The sequence below is a fragment of the Oncorhynchus masou genome, chromosome 27 (genome assembly GCF_036934945.1).
Source record: "Oncorhynchus masou masou isolate Uvic2021 chromosome 27, UVic_Omas_1.1, whole genome shotgun sequence".
NCBI classification, from domain to species: Eukaryota; Metazoa; Chordata; class Actinopteri; order Salmoniformes; family Salmonidae; genus Oncorhynchus; species Oncorhynchus masou.
The window spans coordinates 54755423-54777490 of NC_088238.1; the positions used below are offsets into that span (position 1 = coordinate 54755423).

At 39.9% G+C, this 22068-nt stretch overlaps 1 protein-coding gene across 4 annotated transcripts in view; it reads right to left on the reverse strand.

The window, feature by feature from the left end:
• Positions 1-22068, reverse strand: part of LOC135516427 (cGMP-specific 3',5'-cyclic phosphodiesterase-like) — a 111737-nt gene that overhangs the window by 76889 nt on the left and 12780 nt on the right. For 2 of the 4 annotated variants that reach the window (XM_064940740.1, XM_064940739.1), the window contains exon 1: positions 8460-8707. The exons of 1 other annotated variant lie outside the window; for it this stretch is intronic. In XM_064940740.1, the coding sequence (XP_064796812.1) occupies positions 8460-8557 (98 nt within the window). In that variant the 5' untranslated portion in view covers positions 8558-8707. Of the gene's footprint in view, positions 1-6415; positions 6627-8459; positions 8708-22068 lie in introns of those variants that run through there. One more of the 4 variants, XM_064940742.1, reaches the window with a different exon arrangement.

The following is a 22068-nucleotide window of genomic DNA, read 5'->3' on the forward strand; positions in this document are numbered from 1 at the left end:
TGTACAACAAGACCATTTAGTACATTTACAGTCTCTGAGGAATTGGTCTATTTGATTAGATTATTATATGACATTAACACAACATTAGCACAACATTAACACAATATTAACACAACAGTAGCACAACATGAACACAACATTAACACAACAACATTTACAACAACACAACAACATTAACAGGACATTAACCAAGATTAACAAGACATTAACCAACATTAACAAGACATTAACCAACATTAACAAGACATTAACCAACATTAACAGGACATTAACCAACATTAACAGGACATTAACCAACATTAACAAGACATTAACCAACATTAACAAGACATTAACCAACATTAACAAGACATTAACCAACATTAACAAGACATTAACCAACATTTACAGGACATTAACCAACATTAACAAGACATTAACCAACATTAACAGGACATTAATTAATCAACATTAACAAGACATTAACCAACATTAACAAGACATTAACCAACATTAACAAGACATTAACCAACATTAACAGGACATTAACCAACATTAACAAGACATTAACCAACATTAACAGGACATTAACCTGTTGATGTTCTGGGGGCGCTATTTCATTTTTGGATGAAAAACGTTCCCGTTTTAAACAAGATATTTTGTCACAAAAAGATGCTCGACTATGCATATAATTGATACCATTCGAAAGAAAACACTCTGACGTGTCCAGAACTACCAAGATATTTTCTGTGCGTGCCCTAGAACGTGAGCTTCAGGCAAAACCAAGATGAGACGGCATCCAGGAAATGAGCAGGATTTTTGAGGCTCTGTTTTCCATTGTCTCCTTATATGGCTGTGAATGCGAGAGGAATGAGCCTGCCCTTTCTGTCGTTTCCCCAAGGTGTCTGCAGCATTGTGACGTATTTGTAGGCAGATCATTGGAAGATTGACCATAAGAGACCACATTTACCAGGTGTCCGCCCGGTGTCCTGCGCCGAAATTGGTGCGCAAAAGTCACCTGCCAGTATTTTTCCATGGGATACAGAGAGGAAAGCAAGCTTCCACGAACTGCATATCAATGAAGAGATATGTGAAAAAACACCTTGAGGATTGATTCCAAACAACGTTTGCCATGTTTCGGTCGATATTATGTAGTTAATCCGGAAAAAGTTTGACGTTGTAGGTGACTGAATTTTCGGTTCGTTTCGGTAGCCAGACGCAATGTAGAAAACGGAACGATTTCTCCTACACACAGACGCTTTCAGGAAAAACTGCGCATTTGGTATGTAACTGAGTGTCTCCTCATTGAAAACATCAGAAGCTCTTCAAAGGTAAATGATTTTATTTATTTGGTTATCTGGTTTTTGTGAAAATGTTGCGTGCTAAATGCTACTCAAAATGCTATGCTAGCTTTGCATACTCTTACACAAATTAGTCAATTTCTATGGTTCAAAAGCATATTTTGAAAATCTGAGATGACAGTGTTGTTAAGAAAAGGCTAAGCTTGAGAGCAGACGCATTATTTTCATTTTATTTGTGATTTTCAGAAATCGTTAACGTTGCGTTATGCTAATGAGCCTGAGGCTTTAGTCACAAACCCGATTCCGGGATGGGGAGTTTCAAGAAGTTAACCAACATTAACAAGACATTAACCAACATTAACAGGACATTAACCAACATTAACAGGACATTAACTGACATTAACAAGACATTAACCAACATTAACAAGACATTAACCAACATTAACAAGACATTAACCAACATTAACAAGACATTAACCAACATTAACATGACATTAATTAACCAACATTAACAAGACATTAACCAACATTAACAAGACATTAACCAACATTAACAAGACATTAACCAACATTAACAGGACATTAACCAACATTAACAAGACATCAACCAACATTAACAGGACATTAATTAACCAACATTAACAAGACATTAACCAACATTAACAAGACATTAACCAACATTAACAGGACATTAACCAACATTAACAGGACATTAACCAACATTTACAGGACATTAACCAACATTAACAGGACATTAACCAACATTTACAGGACATTAACCAACATTAACAGGACATTAACCAACATTAACAAGACATTAACCAACATTAACAGGACATTAACCAACATTAACAAGACATTAACCAACATTAACAGGACATTAACCAACATTAACAAGACATCAACCAACATTAACAGGACATTAATTAACCAACATTAACAAGACATTAACCAACATTAACAAGACATTAACCAACATTAACAGGACATTAACCAACATTAACAGGACATTAACCAACATTTACAGGATATTAACCAACATTAACAGGACATTAACATTAACAGGACATTAACCAACATTAACATGACATTAATTAACCAACATTAACAAGACATTAACCAACATTAACAAGACATTAACCAACATTAACAGGACATTAACCAACATTAACAAGACATCAACCAACATTAACAAGACATCAACCAACATTAACAGGACATTAATTAACCAACATTAACAAGACATTAACCAACATTAACAGGACATTAATTAATCAACATTAACAAGACATTAACCAACATTTACAGGACATTAACCAACATTTACAGGACATTAACCAACATTTACAGGACATTAACCAACATTAACAAGACATTAACCAACATTAACAGGACATTAACCAACATTAACAAGACATTAACCAACATTAACAGGACATTAACCGACATTAACAAGACATTAACCAACATTAACAAGACATTAACCAACATTAACAAGACATTAACCAACATTAACAAGACATTAACCAACATTAACATGACATTAACCAACATTAACAAGACATCAACCACCATTAACAGGACATTAATTAACCAACATTAACAAGACATTAACCAACATTAACAAGACATTAACCAACATTAACAGGACATTAACCAACATTAACAGGACATTAACCAACATTTACAGGACATTAACCAACATTAACAGGACATTAACCAACATTTACAGGACATTAACCAACATTAACAGGACATTAACCAACATTAACAAGACATTAACCAACATTAACAGGACATTAACCAACATTAACAAGACATTAACCAACATTAACAGGACATTAACCAACATTAACAAGACATCAACCAACATTAACAGGACATTAATTAACCAACATTAACAAGACATTAACCAACATTAACAAGACATTAACCAACATTAACAGGACATTAACCAACATTAACAGGACATTAACCAACATTTACAGGACATTAACCAACATTAACAGGACATTAACCAACATTTACAAGACATTAACCAACATTAACAGGACATTAACCAACATTAACAAGACATTAACCAACATTAACAGGACATTAACCAACATTAACAGGACATTAATTAATCAACATTAACAAGACATTAACCAACATTAACAAGACATTAACCAACATTAACAGGACATTAACCAACATTAACAAGACATTAACCAACATTAACAGGACATTAACCAACATTAACAAGACATTAACCAACATTAACAGGACATTAACCGACATTAACAAGACATTAACCAACATTAACAAGACATTAACCAACATTAACAAGACATTAACCAACATTAACAAGACATTAACCAACATTAACATGACATTAATTAACCAACATTAACAAGACATTAACCAACATTAACAAGACATTAACCAACATTAACAGGACATTAACCAACATTAACAAGACATCAACCAACATTAACAGGACATTAATTAACCAACATTAACAAGACATTAACCAACATTAACAGGACATTAATTAATCAACATTAACAAGACATTAACCAACATTTACAGGACATTAACCAACATTTACAGGACATTAACCAACATTTACAGGACATTAACCAACATTAACAAGACATTAACCAACATTAACAGGACATTAACCAACATTAACAAGACATTAACCAACATTAACAGGACATTAATTAATCAACATTAACAAGACATTAACCAACATTAACAGGACATTAACCAACATTAACAAGACATTAACAACATTAACAGGACATTAATTAACCAACATTAACAAGACATTAACCAACATTAACAAGACATTAACCAACATTAACAAGACATTGTAAGTCATTATTGGACATCAATTTTTTTTTACTGCAGGATTCTGAAACACACCCACACACACACCCAAACACACACCCACACACACACACACATTATTTCTCATACAGTAACTCACAAATGAATTATGTTGAGCAGTATTAGTAGAAAATGACTGCACAGTGCCAGCATTCAAAAACACAAGGTTCCCGGGTTTATTCTTGTCAAAGACCTACTGCACCTGAACAGCCCTGCTGAAATCTTTACAAAAATATCTGTGGCTGTCAAATGCATTTGCCACAAAATGTACCTGTAGATTAGTCTGCTTGCCAGGCACATAACACTGATCCCTAACCACCCTATGAAATAGCAAGCCAATGGGAGCGGAATGCTATCTTATTTGGATTATTTGCATTCAAGTCTAGCCACACAAATTTTGCATAAGATATGGCAAAATGTGTGTGTTATGTGTGTGTGCGAGTGTATGTGCATGTGACCCCCTAGTGACAATCCCATATAGAGCAGCCCTAACGTGTCCTTACTGCTAAATCAATAGCTCTCAGAGATCTGAGTTTCAGCTCTAAGCATCTGATCTTCTCATTTTTTGAAGTGCCAATCAAATAATGTTTTCTTACAAGGTGTGGTTAGGAATTAGGAAGCGGGAAAAATACTGTGGATACACAAAATAATATATCTCTCTACTTTCTTTTGTCTGAGAAATATGTCTGACCTTTTCACGGGCCTGAAATGTACATGTAAATTATACAAATTAAATGTAAAATAAACAATGACAGGCACACTTATTCTGGCTAGACTTGAATGCAAATAAGTAGCCCTAAATCACAGGAGGCTGCTGAGGGGATGAAGGCTCATAGTAATGGCTGGATGGGTGGTCAATAGAATGGTATCAATCACATGGAAACCATGTGTTTGATGTGTTCCATGCCATTCCATTTGTTCCGTTCTAGTCATTACTTTGAGCCCGTCCTCTCCAATTAAGGTTCCCCCTGCCACCTGTGCCCTTTATAAGTCATAACCTACTCCCCTATGATAAACTAGTTGTGGTTCCAAGGTACCTCCCTCACTATATGTCCTGAATATATTCAGGACGACAGTAAGGCTGCTGGTTTGCTACTGGCATTATATTTGAGCAATTTAGTAGACACTCTTATCCAATTAGGGTTAAGTGCCTTGTTTATTAAGGGCACATCGACGTACTTTGGCTCAGGGATTAGAACCAGCAACCATTTGGTTACTGGCCCAACGCTCTTAACCACTAGACTATTTACCTGAATCTTACCCAGGAATTTATAGTGCTCCTGTGAGATAAAATATTGTAAATAATGACTGAATACTGACTTCATGTCATTAATCAATCAACCAATCAATCAAATGTATTTATAAAGCCCTTCTTACATCGGCCGATGTCACAAAGTGCTTTACAGAAACACAGCCATCAACCCCAAACAGCAAGCAATGCAGATGTAGAAGCACGGTGGCTAGGAACAACTCCCTAGAAAGGCCAGAACCTAGGAAGAAACCTAGAGAGGAACCAGGCTATGAGGGGTGGCCAGTACTCTTCTGGATGTGCCGGGTGGAGATTATAACAGAACATGGCCAAGATGTTCAAATGTTCATAGATGACCAGCAGGGTCAAATAATAATAATGACAGTGGTTGACGAGAGTTCAACAGGTCAGCACCTCAGTAATATTTTACTGCAGTGGGCTAAATCAGGCTCACACAGTATTTATTGGTCGTCTGAAACAAATCTACTTTGAACCAAAAGTATAAAACCCTCACACACAAGAAGACACCTGTACCATGTCAGATATAGAGCTGAAATGTATTAAATTTTGAGTTTGCTTCCTATTATTACACTTTATTTACATCACAGAAGACTGAAATGTAACAAAACAGTTTGACATAGAAACACCGGATTTTTGCCATTTAAAAACACGGTGTGTTTATTAATTTATTAATTATATTATTAATATTTTTCATAATTTCATAAATTAATAAACATATATATATTTTTTTTTTCAACCAATTGTCCTTCTAGGTTTCGTAATCTGAGTAAATTACAGTAACACGAGGCACTGCAATATTTCAAAACATGTAATAACCCTTTTATATTATAGTAAAGACAAAACAATGAATAATTTCAATAGTATCTATTCCATAACTCTGAAAATAGATTTGTTCCATGTCATCCTCCAACTCAGACTGTTCTGAGATCGTTTCTATAGTTAGAAACAGGCAAGATTGGCATTCCTAAAACATTATTTGGGAGAAATTTACTTGGCTCATCGTGCTCTAGCGACTCCTTGTGGCCGGCCGGGCGCCTGCAGGCTGACCTTGGTTCGGTGGTTCGGCTGGCTTCCGGGTTAAGCGGGCGCGTGTTAATTAAGAAGCGGGTCATGTTTAGGAGGACGCATGACTCGACCTTCACCTCCCGAGCCCGTTGGAGAGTTGAGGCGATGAGACAAGAACGAAAGTGGGGAGAAGAAAAAATAATAATAATTGTGTGGTTTATTTTTTTCTTATTATTATAATAAAACTATTAGACCATTCCACAAACCATTAGGTTACAGCAGAATTAATGGTTTCAATGTTATGGTCTCTAATGGTCTTCATGGTGTGACAGGTAGCCTAGTGGTTAGAGTGTTGGACTAATAACCAAAAGGTTGAAAGATTGAATCCCCGAGCTGACAAAGTAAAAATCTGTCATTCTGCCCCTGAACAAGGCAGTTAACCCACTGTTCCTAGGCTGTCATTGAAAATAAGAATTTGTTCTTAACGGACTTGGCAAGTTAAATAAAGGTCCCAAACATATATTATATAGTGTTTTGCAATGGCGATGGTATTGAATTCTTTTAGTGTTGTCAAAACATTTTAATCCCTAGTTCATTTCTCCATCAGTGTTTTGGGTCTTTGGGAAAAGTCTTCATATGAGAATTACACCATAGGGATAGCCCTCCACAGAGTTGCCACTTGAACTATTCAAGGAGAGTTGGGTTGAAACATTAGGTTGATAAGAGAAGGACAAACTGCATTGCTTTCATGGAGGAATTGTGAGAACGACGACACAATTTGTTTTCATGAGCCAAATCTATTGGTTTTCTAACCAAAGTTGCAAAGTAAATGTGATTTATTTAATAAACAAGAGACCAGCAAAATGGATAAAAAAGAGTGTGGTGCCAGTAGCAGCATCTAGTGGTCAAAACTAGGTACTTCCAAAATATTTTACGGTAAATAATGCAAGCGATTTCAAGGATTCATTTCACTGAACAGGGGATGAAAACAAAACTACAGATTCACAGGGATTACATTACATGGTATGGGGAAGCAATAATCCAAGCCGAAGGTTCATATTACTTGTCAAACATAAATAACTGATACTGTATGCTGGTTGTTGAGGAGGATTGGCATGGGATGGGTGGCATTTGACAACAACACAAATATTCCTTCATGTCTTACTCATTGGAAGGAAGAAGTTTGGTCCAAATCAGATGTTGGTTACTATATTTATTGAATATTATCTGAATCCTATAAATTAAAATGGCCAGTTTAGGTGCTTAGCTTATCAATTAGCTTAATTTATCAGAGATCAAATAATATTTCAACGTAATAATGTTTCAGGAATGCTAATCATATAATCTCTTACTAACTACAGAAACGGTTTCAGAACAATCTGAGATGATGGGTGTCGAAAATGGTCCTTCTTCCCACTAGGAACACACTGGCGGAATCAACGTTGTTTCCACATAATTTCAATTAAATTACATTGAACGTGGAATAGATTGAATTGACGTCTATGCTCGATGGGTTGTGCTTTTTGAGGTGGAACGACCCAGTAACAAAAAGCACTTTGGATAACTTTTAATTCACGGTGCGCGTTTGGAACACAATGGAAAGGAATCACCCCAATAAAGGTTAATGGTTTAACTTCTGCTCTGAATTATCTTGCTATTTTGGTGAATGGTTACTGATTGTAAAGACGATTGTGCGGCGCATTAATAAATGGCAATAAATTGCTGTGGAGAGACGCTGGATACAGCTGGACATTGCGCGTAATACCATAAAAGGCTACAATATAGCGTGTCATATCGCAGTTAAACTCTCCAACCTTGTACAGTAGGCTAGCATGTTATTTCCCGTTGAAACAAACAACCCACGCAGGTAAAATAGGCTGCCAGTGCCTTTCAATGCACGGGACACATTAATTATCGCTCAAATTGCTTAAAATAGAATGCACGGAGATGATGTGTCGTAAACAGAGCTATCCCTGTTTCGTAAATACAAATTAATCACGTTTACGACTTCAGTCTCTCCCCGCGCTTACCTTGTAGCCTTCCTGACAACGTAGGAATGAGCGAACTCCAAATGGTCATCGAGCCACGCTTCCATCCTTTCACTTTGTGTGGGATAGCAGCCCTCCATGCTCAAAACCCAAATCCCCCCAATTAATCAGATTACCATCAACACTCCGAAGATGGAAGCAAATAATATCAGTCACTGGTAAGCAGTGTGTGTGGTAGTAGTCTTCTGTTTTCAGGGAGCGCTTCCTACATTGTGAGCGCGTGTGGGTAGACTTCGGCAAGACTTGAATTGCCTTTGTGCAGCAACATCGCACCCCTCCTAGTCTCTCTCTCTAAATGAACTATATTTTCCATACTATATTCTAACATGGAAAAGCAATGCATTTTTTTGTGAACTGTTTGCAAATTTGACAGAAAAGTAGATATGGGCTTACCTCAAGGGTAATAGCATAACATTTTTTTGTTTGCATATCCAGCATGGCAGATATTTTTCACATTTGTGAGTTAAGTAATTCTTAGGTGCTCCAGAAGTCAGCTGAACATAATTTAGGCATAATTGTCATTCAAATAGATTCACATTTTCATGTTTGATTGTTCTCATGAATACATGGGACTATTTAACATACAACACGAGCTACGGCTCCTTCCGTACACTCCAATGAGCTTGACTTGCCTCAGATAGGGCACATGTGTGTCATTGGGTTTTGGTGAGTGCTGATACAAGGGAACATCAATCAATATCACCTACAAGGACGCATTTTACTTTGAGGGAATGTGGAGTGTGAATCAACCGCTGGTTATCTTCTAGTTTTTTTCGTATTCAAAGTTGCTTGTCTGTAGTCATAAAGCTTCACAGCGAAACACTGTTACTCTGAGACGCTTCATGAATACGGACCGACAAGTCACAATCCCTCAATCACTGAAACATACTCCATTAACCCCCCCCTATTTGACAAATAGTAATGGACTATCCATTGCCTTGCCCCAGACACTCTAGATCCTGTGTGTCTGGTGGGACCCTGCTGATACTGTGGTGTTATCTTACCCAACAGATGGTTTCTCTTTTCCCCCTGAGGACACAGGACCTGCCCTCAGGCATATGGGAGCTCCCTGGCTTCCTACTAGAGAATCTGGACAGTGCAGTACATTACGCCTCTTAAGGCTTCTAGTCTATCAGCATGGATGCATATGCACCCACACACTAACCCTAACCCTAACCGGTACTCTTACCGTTACCCTAACCTTAATCCAAAAACCTAACCTGAACCCTAACCCGAAACCTTAGCTCCTGACCCTAACCCTAAAACTAAACCTAGCTCCTGACCCTAACCCTAAAACTAACCCTAGCTCCTAACCCTAAACACTAATTCAAACCTTAACATCGCACACACACACACACACACACAAACACATACACACACACACACACACACACATACACACACACACACAGGGGTCAGCCCCAGGCTTTCTTCCAGATGTTCCCACCGTAGGTTTCAACCTGAGCTGGTTAAGACTGGACATGTCAGGTCTCAGTCTTTCTAGCAAACAGAGCACAAGCACATTGTTGTGGGTTGATGCTTTAAAGATCCTTTACTCAGCTGGAGGGACCATTAAAGCATACTTGAAAGCCTGGAGGCTGGTTGCAGTAGTGGCGGAAGTTTATATGAGTGTGTGTGCATGTACAGGTGTGTGTGTGTGCATGTATAGGTGTGTGTGGGAGTGTATAGGTGTGTGTGTGCATGTACAGGTGTGTGTGTGGGCGTGCACACTTGTGTGTGTTCATTCTTGTGTGTGTGTGTCCTCCACAGGGACGCTGTGTCCTTGTGTAATCACTCAGCAGACAAGGTTGTGTCTGTCACAACTGGCCGTGATTGGGAGACCCATAGGGCGGCACACAATTGGCCCAGCGTCGTCCAGGTTTGGCCAGTGTTGGCCGTCATTGTAAATAAGAATGTGTTCTTAACCTACTTGCCTAGTTAAACAAAGGTTAAATAAACGAACATAAACAAGGAGAAGTTGGACTGTGCTGGCACAGCCTCTAAGTCAAACAACACAGCCCTCTCCACCATATAATTCCCTGCTCTAGCTTAAATAGCACTCACACTATTGTAAATGTGGCCTTCAGTTGTACTCTGAGAGATAACCGCACTGGGGTAAAACTTTCCACACGCAGTACATTCCCATCATGAAAGCCATGCTGACTGCAGTGCACCACACACACTGCTGTCAAGTCAAAACAATCCTACTTCTTAACCACGATGGGCAGTAGCATGGGTTAGCACAATCTAATGCATAAACAGTTTATACACCCCCCCCCTTTCTCTCTCTCTCTCTCTCTCTGTCTCTCACTCGCTCACTCTCTCTCTCTCACACACACACACACACACACACACACACACACACACACACACACACATAAACATGTGTCTGAAACATCGAGGGGCTTTACTTTACGGCTGTGACACATAGTCGGTTAAGAAGGCCTAGATTCTCTTGTTCTAAATGGCGACTCAAATATACCTCTGTGTAAAAACACTGACACACTTTACTGTAAAGATGTTTTTAAGTTGTCTTTATCATAATCAGACAAAATGTATTGTCTAGAAAATACTATTTAAGCAATAAGGCCCGAGGAGGTGTGGTATATGGCCAATATACCACAGCTATGGGCTGTTCTAACATTAAAGAAGTCTCGAGGTATTGCTCGCCTGAAGTAGAGTACCTTATGATAAGCTGTAGATCACACTATCTATCAAGAGATTTCTCATTTATATTATTCGTGGCCGTCTATTTACCACCACAGTTGATGCTGGCACTTAAACCGCACTCAACCAACTCTATAAGGCCAGAAGCAAACAAGAAAATGTTCACCCAGAAGTGGCGCTCCTAGTGGTCGGAGACTTTAATGCGGGAAACTTAAATCAGTTATACCAAATTTTTACATGTGCAACCAGAGGAAAAAAAACCTCTAGACCACCTTTATTCCACACACAAAGATGCATACAAAGCTCCCCTCCATTTGGCCAATCTGACCATAATTCTTTCCTACTTGTTCCTGCGTACAAGCAAAAACTAAAGCAGGAAGTACCCGTAGCTCACTCAATATGGAAGTGGTCAGATGACGCGGATGCAACAGGACTGTTTTGCTCGCACTGACTGGAATATGTTCCGGGATTCATCCAATTGCATTGAGGAGTATACCGCTTCAATTATCGGCTTCATCCAAAAGTGCATTGACGACGTCGTCCTCACAGTGACCGTACGTACATATCCCAACCAGAAGCCATGGGTTACAGGCAACATCCACATCGAGCTAAAGGCAAGACCTGCCGCTTTCGAGGAGCGGAACACTATTCCGAACGCTTATAAGAAATTCTGCTATGCCCTCAGATGAACCATCAAACAAGCAAAGTGTCAATGCAGGATTAAGATTGAATCCTACTACACTGGCTCTGACTCTCCTCAGATGCGGCAGGGCTTAAAAACTATCATGGACTACAAAGCGAAACCCAGACTCGAGCTGCCCAATGACCCGAGCCTTCCAGACGGGCTAAATTACTTTTATGATTGCTTCGAGGCAAGCAACACGGAAGCATGCACGAGAGCACCAGCTGTTCTGGATGACTGTGTGATTACGCTCTCGGTAGCCGATGTGAGCAAGACCTTTAAACAGGTCAACATTCACAAAACCAAATGGATTGCAAGGACTTGTACTCAAAGCATGCGTGAACCAACTGGCAAGTGTCTTCACTGACATTTTCAACCTCTCCCTGACAGAGTCTGTAATACCAACCTGTTTCAAGCAGACCACCATAGTCGCTGTGCCCAAGGAAGCGAAGGGAACCTGCCTAAATTATTACTGCCCCACAGCACTCACGTCGGTAGCCATGAAGATCTTTGAAAGGCTGGTCATGGCTCACATCAACAGCATCCTCCCGGATACCCTAGACCCACTCCAATTCACATACCGCCCCAACAGATCCACAGATGACGCAATCTCAATCACACTCCACACTTCCCTTTCCCACCAGGACAAAAGGAACACCTATGTGAGAATGCTGTTCATTGGCTACAGCTCAGCGTTCAACACCATAGTGCCTACAAAGCTCTTCACTAAGCTAAGGACCCTGGGACTAAACCTCACTCTGTAACTGGATCCTGGACTTCCTGACTGGCCAGGCCCAGGTGGTAAGGGGAGGCAACAACACGTCTGCCAAGCTGATCTTCAACACTGGGGCCCCTCAGGTGTGTGTAATTAGTCCCCTCCTGTTCTCCTTGTTCACCCACGACTGCGTGGCCAAACAACTCCAACACCATCATTAAGTTTGCTGATGACACAACAGTGGTAGGCCTGACAACAAAGAGACAGCCTATAGGGAGGAGGTCTGATAACTGGCGGTGTGGTGCCAGGACAACAACCTCTCCCTCAATGTGAGCAAGACAAATGAGCTGATCATGGACTACAGGAAAAGGCGGGCCGAACAGGCCCACATTAACATCAACGGGGCTGTAGTGGAGCGGGACGAGAGTTTCAAGTTCCTTGGTGTCCACATCACCAACGAACTATCATTGTCCAAACACACCAAGACAGTTGTGAAGAGGGCATGACAAAACTTTTTCCCCCTCAGAAGACTGAAAAGATTTGGCCTGGGTCCCCAGATCCTCAAAAGGTTCTACAGCTGCACCATCGAGAGCATCCTGACGGGTTACATCACTGCCTGGTATGGCAACTGCTCGGCATTTGACCGTAAGGCGCTACAGAGGGTAGTGCGTACGGCCCAGAACATCACTGGGGCCAAGCTTCCTGGAATCCAGGACCTTTATAATAGGCGGTATCAGAGGAAAGCCCATAAAATTGTCAGAGACTCCAGTCACCCAAGTCATAGATTGTTTTCTCTGCTACCACACGGCAAGCGGTACCGGAGCACCAAGTCTAGGACCAAAAGGCTCCTTAACAGCTTCTACCCCCAAGCCATAAGACTGCTGAACAATTAATCAAATGGCCACTGGACTATTTACATTGACACCCCCTCCATTTGTTTTGTACACTGCTGCTACTCGCTGATTATTATCTATGCATAGTCACTTCACCCCTACCTACATGTGCAGATGACATAGCCTGTACCCCCGGACACTGACTCAGTACTGGTAACCCCTGTATACAGCCTCGTTATTGTTATATCATTGTGTTACTTTTTATTATTTTTTACTTTAGTTTATTTGTTATATATTTCTTAACTCTTCTTGAGCTACACTGTTGGTTAAGGGCTTGTAAGTAAGCTTTTCACGGTAAGGTCTAGACTGTTGGTTAAGAGCTTGTGAGTAAGCTTTTCACTATAATAATGTGGTCACAACATTAATGTTCCAGACACATTTTTTGGGGGGACGTTGCAGGAACATTCCTGCGTCCAGTTTTCTGAGGTTTCGGAGAACATTCCATCAACGTCACATCAGTCATACACAGAACATTCCATCAACGTCACATCAGTCATACACAGAACATTCCATCAACGTCACATCAGTCATACACAGAACATTCCATCAACGTCACATCAGTCATACACAGAACATTCCATCAACGTCACATCAGCCATACACAGAACATTCCATCAACGTCACATCAGTCATACACAGAACATTCCATCAACGTCACATCAGCCATACACAGAACATGCTTGCCACGTTCTCTGACTATTCATTGGCATATTAACCTGTTTTAATGACACTCCTGAATCACTATAATCAGTAAAAGTTTTTCTTGAGTGTACCTTTAACAGAGCTGAGATTTACTTCAAAGTGCATTCACCTTATTGCTTATGTCTATCCAGCTATCTCAGATCTACACGAATGCCTAGGGAAGAGGGTTAATAGTTTATCCTGGACAGGGCCTAACTATACTGGCCTGATAAGCAATGCCCTAGAGAAATCCCTTATTGGGACAGTGTTTATGGCGTTTGTCATTGGTGCTTGTGGCCTAGGTTCGAGTTGTTGGGTTGTTAGCTAGGTACATACCAGGTCTACCCCTCTGACATGCATTACTTACATGTGCTGAATAATGTGAGAAGTATCTCCTTAGAAATACCGGACCTGCTTAGATTAGAGTACCTCTCTCCATGCAGGTCAGTTTATGTGCAGACAGGCAAAGTAGTTATTTTATTTGTCTTAACCTTTATTTAGAAGGGGTCTGGGATGTAATGGCTAGTCTATGCTGCCTCTCCATATTTGACAAAACACAGAACCATCTCTGTAGAACGTCAGCACATGGTCACTGGGAGTAAATGAAATTGGAAGAGAAAAAAATAGGTTTGCAGTCCAAGGGGAAGGCTTTGTCTAACAGAACAAAAATGACCTACTGCCTCTGTCTGTCTGTGTGAAGCAGCCGAGGGGCCTGGTCTGTTTCAATGTTCTTCCAGAACCCGGTACCCGCTGTTGTAAAACTGTCCTCTGTTCCACAGAACTGTGTGTTTACAGTGGAAGACTGGGGGGGGGGGGGTCACTAAGTAGTTCCAAACAACAACAACAAAAAGTAATTTCCTGAGCCGCTGGAAGCTCACTCACTCTGAAAGAGCATATTTCCATCTGCAGAGCAAATATCAATCACGGTTCGCCTCAGTCTTCTTCTGTCCTTCTGAGCCATGACATTAAGGTGCGAGAGAAGTTTACCCTATTTTTTCCAAAGGTTTTGAACTGAGAAAGAGTTATCGCACGGCCATTCTAACTGTCTTCTGACCTATTTAAAGAGTGTCTGCCTGCTTCCCTGCGTGCATGTGTATGTATGTGTGTGTTTACGTGTGGGTGGCTGAGTGGGTGGGTGGTTGTGAGTGCATGCAAGTGTGTGTGTGTGTGTGTGTGTGTGTGTGTGTGTGTGTGTGTGTGTGTGTGTGTGTGCCTGTGTGTGTCCTGCTTAGGAAAACAGACCAGGGAAAAAAATAGTTTTTCTTGACTGATTTTGTAAATGCTGCAACACCTCCTTAGAGGATAAATTATAAGTGGGAGCCACTCTGCAAGAATAATTTGAATACATTTGCATGGCCTTTCACATACACCTCTTAGCTTAATGATGAGCATTTTGCAGAATATGCAGGTTCCAAGCAGAATAGCTCTGTGTAGTGTTCCGGATTTGTCAGTAGCCCTGCACCTTCAGCTGTAGTAACATGTAATTCTTCTCCCATTGCAGTGTGTCACGGCGCTTCAGAATGACTCATGCGTACGGGAGAAACGGAATACATTACTAAAGTGAAATCATTGCTGGGGGAATTCACTTACTGCTATAAAGATGAGCATCATCCTCATTATAAGCGTAATCTACAGCATCATCAACCCACTAGACACACACTGGTTGAATAAAAGTTGTCTCCACGTCGTTTGAAATGACGTTGAACCAATGTGGAATAAACATTGAATCGATGTCTGTGCCCACTGGAAATACTTTTCCAACAAGAAACTGAAAAATAAACTTGGGGGAAAAATGGGAACAAGATCACGATCTGACACCTAGGTATTGGATAACAGTATATTGCCAATGTTCCCTGTTCCCAGACTAAAAAAGTGGAAAAGTGATTTAAAAAAAGAATCCAGACCAAACAGAATTGATGTTACCTTGCATACCCCTAATTTGAGAAACTTTTTTAGTCTGGCTACAAATATGGGATTTAAAAAAACCTATTTAATTATATCAGGTTGAAAGGATATCATGTTACTCTTCAGTGAAAAGATTTTAGTGACTGGCCTTCTATGTGTCACTGAACTGGATTCATTACCACCAACCTGTCTCATGCGCACCTGGTTCCCTTTCCCCCTGATTAGTCATTTATGCATGTGCCCTCTGTTCCCCGTTGTCCTTGTAGGTTATTGTTACCATGTCCGTTGGTCGTGTGGGCACCTGTTGTGTTGTATCGGCTTCCATGCTACGTGTTATTGTGGACTTTTTAAAATTAGTATAATATTTTTTTTTAATTTGACCCCCTTTTCTCCCCAATTTCGTGGTATCCAATTGTTTTAGTAGCTACTATCTTGTCTCATCGCTACAACTCCCGTACGGGCTCGGGAGAGACGGAAGTTGAAAGTCATGCGTCCTCTGATACACAACACAAACAAGCGAACCCGGAAGCCAGCCGCACCAATGTGTCGGAGGAAACACTGTGTACCTGCCAACCTTGGTTAGTGTGCACTGCACCCGTCCCGCTACAGGAGTCGCTGGTGTGCGATGAGACAAGGATATCCCTACCTGGCCAAACCCTCCCTAACCCGGATGACGCTATGCCAATTGTGCGTCGCCCATTGTGCACTTTCTTTACGGGTCTCGTTCCGTGTATTATTTAGAGGTTTTACACCTCGCTCTTTTGATTGGCTGGAGTAAATAAAACCCTCTGTTACGTATTCCTGCGCTCGTCACCTTTCATTAAACAACGTGACAATATCTTGAGAACATGGCAACGATGTGCATGTTACAATTGTGACGGCCTTGCCTCAGGGAATTCTATTATGCCCGTACAGCACATTCTATTTGCATTACATCGCATGTGTATTTCTACATAAATGATGTGTCTTTCTATGGATTCCCTTCCACCCAAAATACAGTATGTGCTCTAACAATGGCCTTTTCCCTATTATCTGTATCCAAGAGGAATTTGGCTTTGAAATAGACTATGCATCCGTTTCAAAATGAAAGATGCTTGTCAGACATTCCAATTACAATGCTGATTTATGACCGTTTCCATCATTATAACTAAATAAAGATAGACCTGAACTCATAATGGACTTACACATCTGGAAATGATCTGCGTCTCTTAGTATGGTAATAATTCCACATGATTACAGCATTATACTGTAATCAGGCATCATACTGTAACACTGCATCATACTGTAATACCGCATAATATAATCTATTATACTGTAATACTGCATTATATACTGCATCATACTGTAACACTGCCTCATATTCTGCATCATACTGTAATACTGCATAATATAATCTATCATACTGTAATACTGCATTATATACTGCATCATACTGTAACACTGCCTCATATTCTGCATCATACTGTAATACTGCATAATATAATCTATCATACTGTAATACTGCATTATATACTGCATCATACTGTAACACTGCCTCATATTCTGCATCATACTGTAACACTGCCTCATATTCTGCATAATACTGTAATACCGCATAATATAATCTATCATACTGTAATACTGCATTATATACTGCATCATACTGTAATACTGCATTATATACTGCATCATACTGTAATACTGCAACATATTCTGCATCATACTGTAATACTGAATCACATACTGCATCATATTGTAACACTGCATCATATACTGCATCATACTGTAATACTGCATAATATAATCTATCATACTGTAATACTGCATCATACTGTAATACTGCATTATATCATTAACTATCATACTATCATTAACTATCATACTGTAACACTGCCTCATATTCTGCATCATACTGTAACACTGCCTCATATTCTGCATCATACTGTAATACTGCATAATATAATCTATCATACTGTAATACTGCATTATATACTGCATCATACTGTAACACTGCCTCACATTCTGCATCATACTGTAATACCGCATAATATAATCTATCATACTGTAATACTGCATTATATACTGCATCATACTGTAACACTGCCTCACATTCTGCATCATACTGTAACACTGCCTCATATTCTGCATCATACTGTAACACTGCCTCATATTCTGCATCATACTGTAATACTGCATAATATAATCTATCATACTGTAATACTGCATTATATACTGCATCATACTGTAATACTGCAACATATTCTGCATCATACTGTAATACTGAATCACATACTGCATCATATTGTAACACTGCATCATATACTGCATCATACTGTAATACTGCATAATATACTATATCATACTGTAATACTGCATTATATACTGCATCATACTGTAATACTGCATCATACTGTAATACTGCATCATACTGTAATACTGCATTATATACTGCATCATACTGTAATACTGCATCATATTTTGCATCATACTGTAAAACTGAATCATATACTGCATCATACTGTAATACTGAATCATACTGTAATACTGAATCATATGCTGCATCATATACTGCACCATACTGTAATACTGCATCATATACTCTATCATACTGTTATACTGCATCCTACTGTAATACTGAATCATATGCTGCATCATATACTGCATCATACTGTAATACTGCACCATATTTTGCATCATACTGTAAAACTGAAACATATACTGCATCATATTGTAATGTGACATCAAATACTGCATCATACTGTAATAATGCATCATATACTGCATCATACTGTAATACTGCATCATGTACTGCACCATACTGTAATACTGCATCATGTACTGCACCATACTGTAATACTGCATCATATACTCTATCATACTGTAATACTGCATCATATTGTAATGTGACATCATCTACTGCATCATACTGTAACACTGCATCATGTACTGCACCATACTGTAATACTGCATCATGTACTGCATCATATACTCTATCATACTGTAATACTGCATCATATTGTAATGTGACATCATCTACTGCATCATACTGTAACACTGCATCATGTACTGCACCATACTGTAATACTGCATCATATACTCTATCATACTGTAATACTGCATCATATTGTAATGTGACATCATCTACTGCATCATACTGTAACACTGCATCATGTACTGCACCATACTGTAATACTGCATCATATACTCTATCATACTGTAATACTGCATCATATGCTGCATCATGTACTGCATCATACTGTAATACTGTATCATATACTCTATCATACTGTAATACTGCATCATACTGTATCATATACTCTATCATACTGTAATGTATTATCATTTACCTCAGTCTGAAATATGCATTTTGTTAGACAATCCCCATGAGAATAAATCACGTTTTCTCTTCTCTTGCCTTGATAGGAATGTTCCCTAGTTAATACAATCTAAAGTTGTTTATGGTGACATCTGTCAACATAATGAATGAATTTGTGTGAATTGTGAAAAAGAAGCGAACCCTAGAGTCCCATTAGTTGTCTGTGTGGCCTTGGTTCTGTTGAGTAGGGATGGGCTGTTGGAGTTCACAGACAGCCATAGACGTACAGGCCAGGCAAATCCTGTTTGAGCTTTAACATTTTAACGGGCACCATCTTGGCTCCATCATGTTCCAAGACAGACTGCAAATTAGAATGTCATTGTCATGGAGTGGCTGTACCTATGGCTCTTGGGGGCAATAGACTGATGAATGGACTATTTACATTGACACCCGCGCCCCATATTGTTATTTTATTGTGTTACTTTGTATAATATTTTAAATTTCATTTGGGGCAGTAGGTATCCTAGTGGTTAGAGCGTTGGACCAGTAACCGAAAGGTTGCTATATCGAATCCCCGAGCTGACAAGGTAAAAATCTGCCGTTCTGCCCCTGAACAAGGCAGTCAACTCACTGTTCCTAGGCCGTCATTGTAAATAAGAATTTGTTCTTAACTGACTTGCCTAGTTAAATATGAAAAAAATAATAATTTTCTTAACTCTTTATTGAACTGCATTGTTGGTTAAGGGCTTGTAAGTACGATCTTGTAAGATCTCCACCTGTTGTATTCGGGGCATGTGACTAATAAAGTTAGATTTGATTTTAGTCTTAGTGTGAAAGTCATGGAAAGTCATCTCTGTTCTTGATTAGTGAATGTGTTGGTTGATTGAATACATCATCTCATAATCACTCACACACAGTTAATCAGCTCCACAAGAGCTACTCATTAGACACACACACACACACACACACACACACACACACACACACACACACACACACACACACACACACACACACACACACACATCCACAGGAGGTTGGTGGCACCTTAATGTGGGAGGACGGGCTCGTGGTAATGGCGGGAGCAGAATAGGTGGAATGGTATCAATTACATTAAACACATTGTTTCTATGGTTTGAATGTGTTTGATGCCATTCCATTCGCTCCGTTCCAGACATCATTATGAGCCGTTCTCCTCTCAGCAACCTCCGCTGATACATACACACACAAATGTTTCCAAACTCCCTTTTCAGGCATAAAGACTGTTATGGTCCTGATTATACTTCCCTTGTCCTCCAAAGACTGAACTGACCTCAAAATGAGAGGATGTGTTGTTCTACATCTCTCTATTTATTGAGTGTGTGTGTGCGTGCGCGCCCTTGTACGTGCATGTGAGTGCGTGCCCTTGTACGTGCATGTGAGTGCGTGCCCTTGTACGTGCATGTGAGTGCGTGCGCACACTTCTATGTGCATGTGAGTGCATTCAAGTGTGAGTGTGTGTATGTTTGAGGACAAGTTGCTTGGTGAAAAGTAACACTGGAAAATAATCTAATAGTGGAAACTGTGCGTGGCTCAGGGTCATTACACACAGCACCACACTATTTAGTACTTTTTCTACTAGGCAAGTCAGTTAAGAACAAATTCTTGTTTACAATGACGGCCTACCAAAAGACAAAAGTCCTCCTGTAGGGACGGAGGCTGGGATTAAAAATAAATAAAAATGTAGGACAGAACACACATCACGACAAGAGAGACACCGCAACACTACATAACTGAGAGACCTAAGACAATAACATAGCAAGGCAGCAACAAATGACAACACAGCGTGATAGCAACACAACATGTCAACAACATGGCAGCAACACAACATGGCAGTAGCACATGGTAGCAGCACAAAATATGGTACAAATATTATTGGGCACAGACAACAGCACAAAGGCAAGAAAGTAGAGACAACAATACATCACGCAAAGCAGCCACAACAGTCAGTAAGAGTGTCCATGATTGAGTCTTTGAATGAAGAGATTGAGATAAAACCATCCAGTTTGAGTGTTTGTTGCAGCTCGTTCCAGTCGCTAGTTGCAGTGAACTGAAAAGAGGAGCAACCCAGGGATGTGTGTGCTTTGGGGCCCTTTATCAGAATGTAACTAGCAGAACGGGTGTTGAATGTGGAGGATGAGATCTGCAGTAGATATCTCAGGTAGGGGGGAGTGAGGCCTAAGAGGGTTTTATAAATCAGCATCAACCAGTGGGTCTTGCGGTGGGTATACAGAGATGACCAGTTTACAGAGGAGTATAGAGTGCAGTGATCTACAAGGAGCATTGGTGGCAAATCTGATGGCCGAGTGGCAAAGAACATCTAGCTGCTCGCTAGCACCCTTACCTGCCGATCTATATATTACGTCTACGTAATCTAGCATGGGTAGGATGGTTATCTGAATCAGGGTTAGGCAGCTGGGGTGAAAGAGGAGCAATTACTATAGATTACGACATTGCTCACCAGAAAGTCAACCTCTGTCCACAGACTTCGTTAAGACTATATGGTAGTTACCTTACACCCACATCCTTTTATAGTGCACTACTTTTGGCCAGTCACATACTAAACAAAGACAAACAGCTTTTTGGGCTAACGTAATAGAGCCGTACCGTTTGTCTTTCTATGAGGCTCTGGACAAAAGTAGCACACTATATTGTAGGGAAAGGGGTGTCATTTGAGATTTACCCAAGGCTAGATCAACAGGTTCATTAGGCAT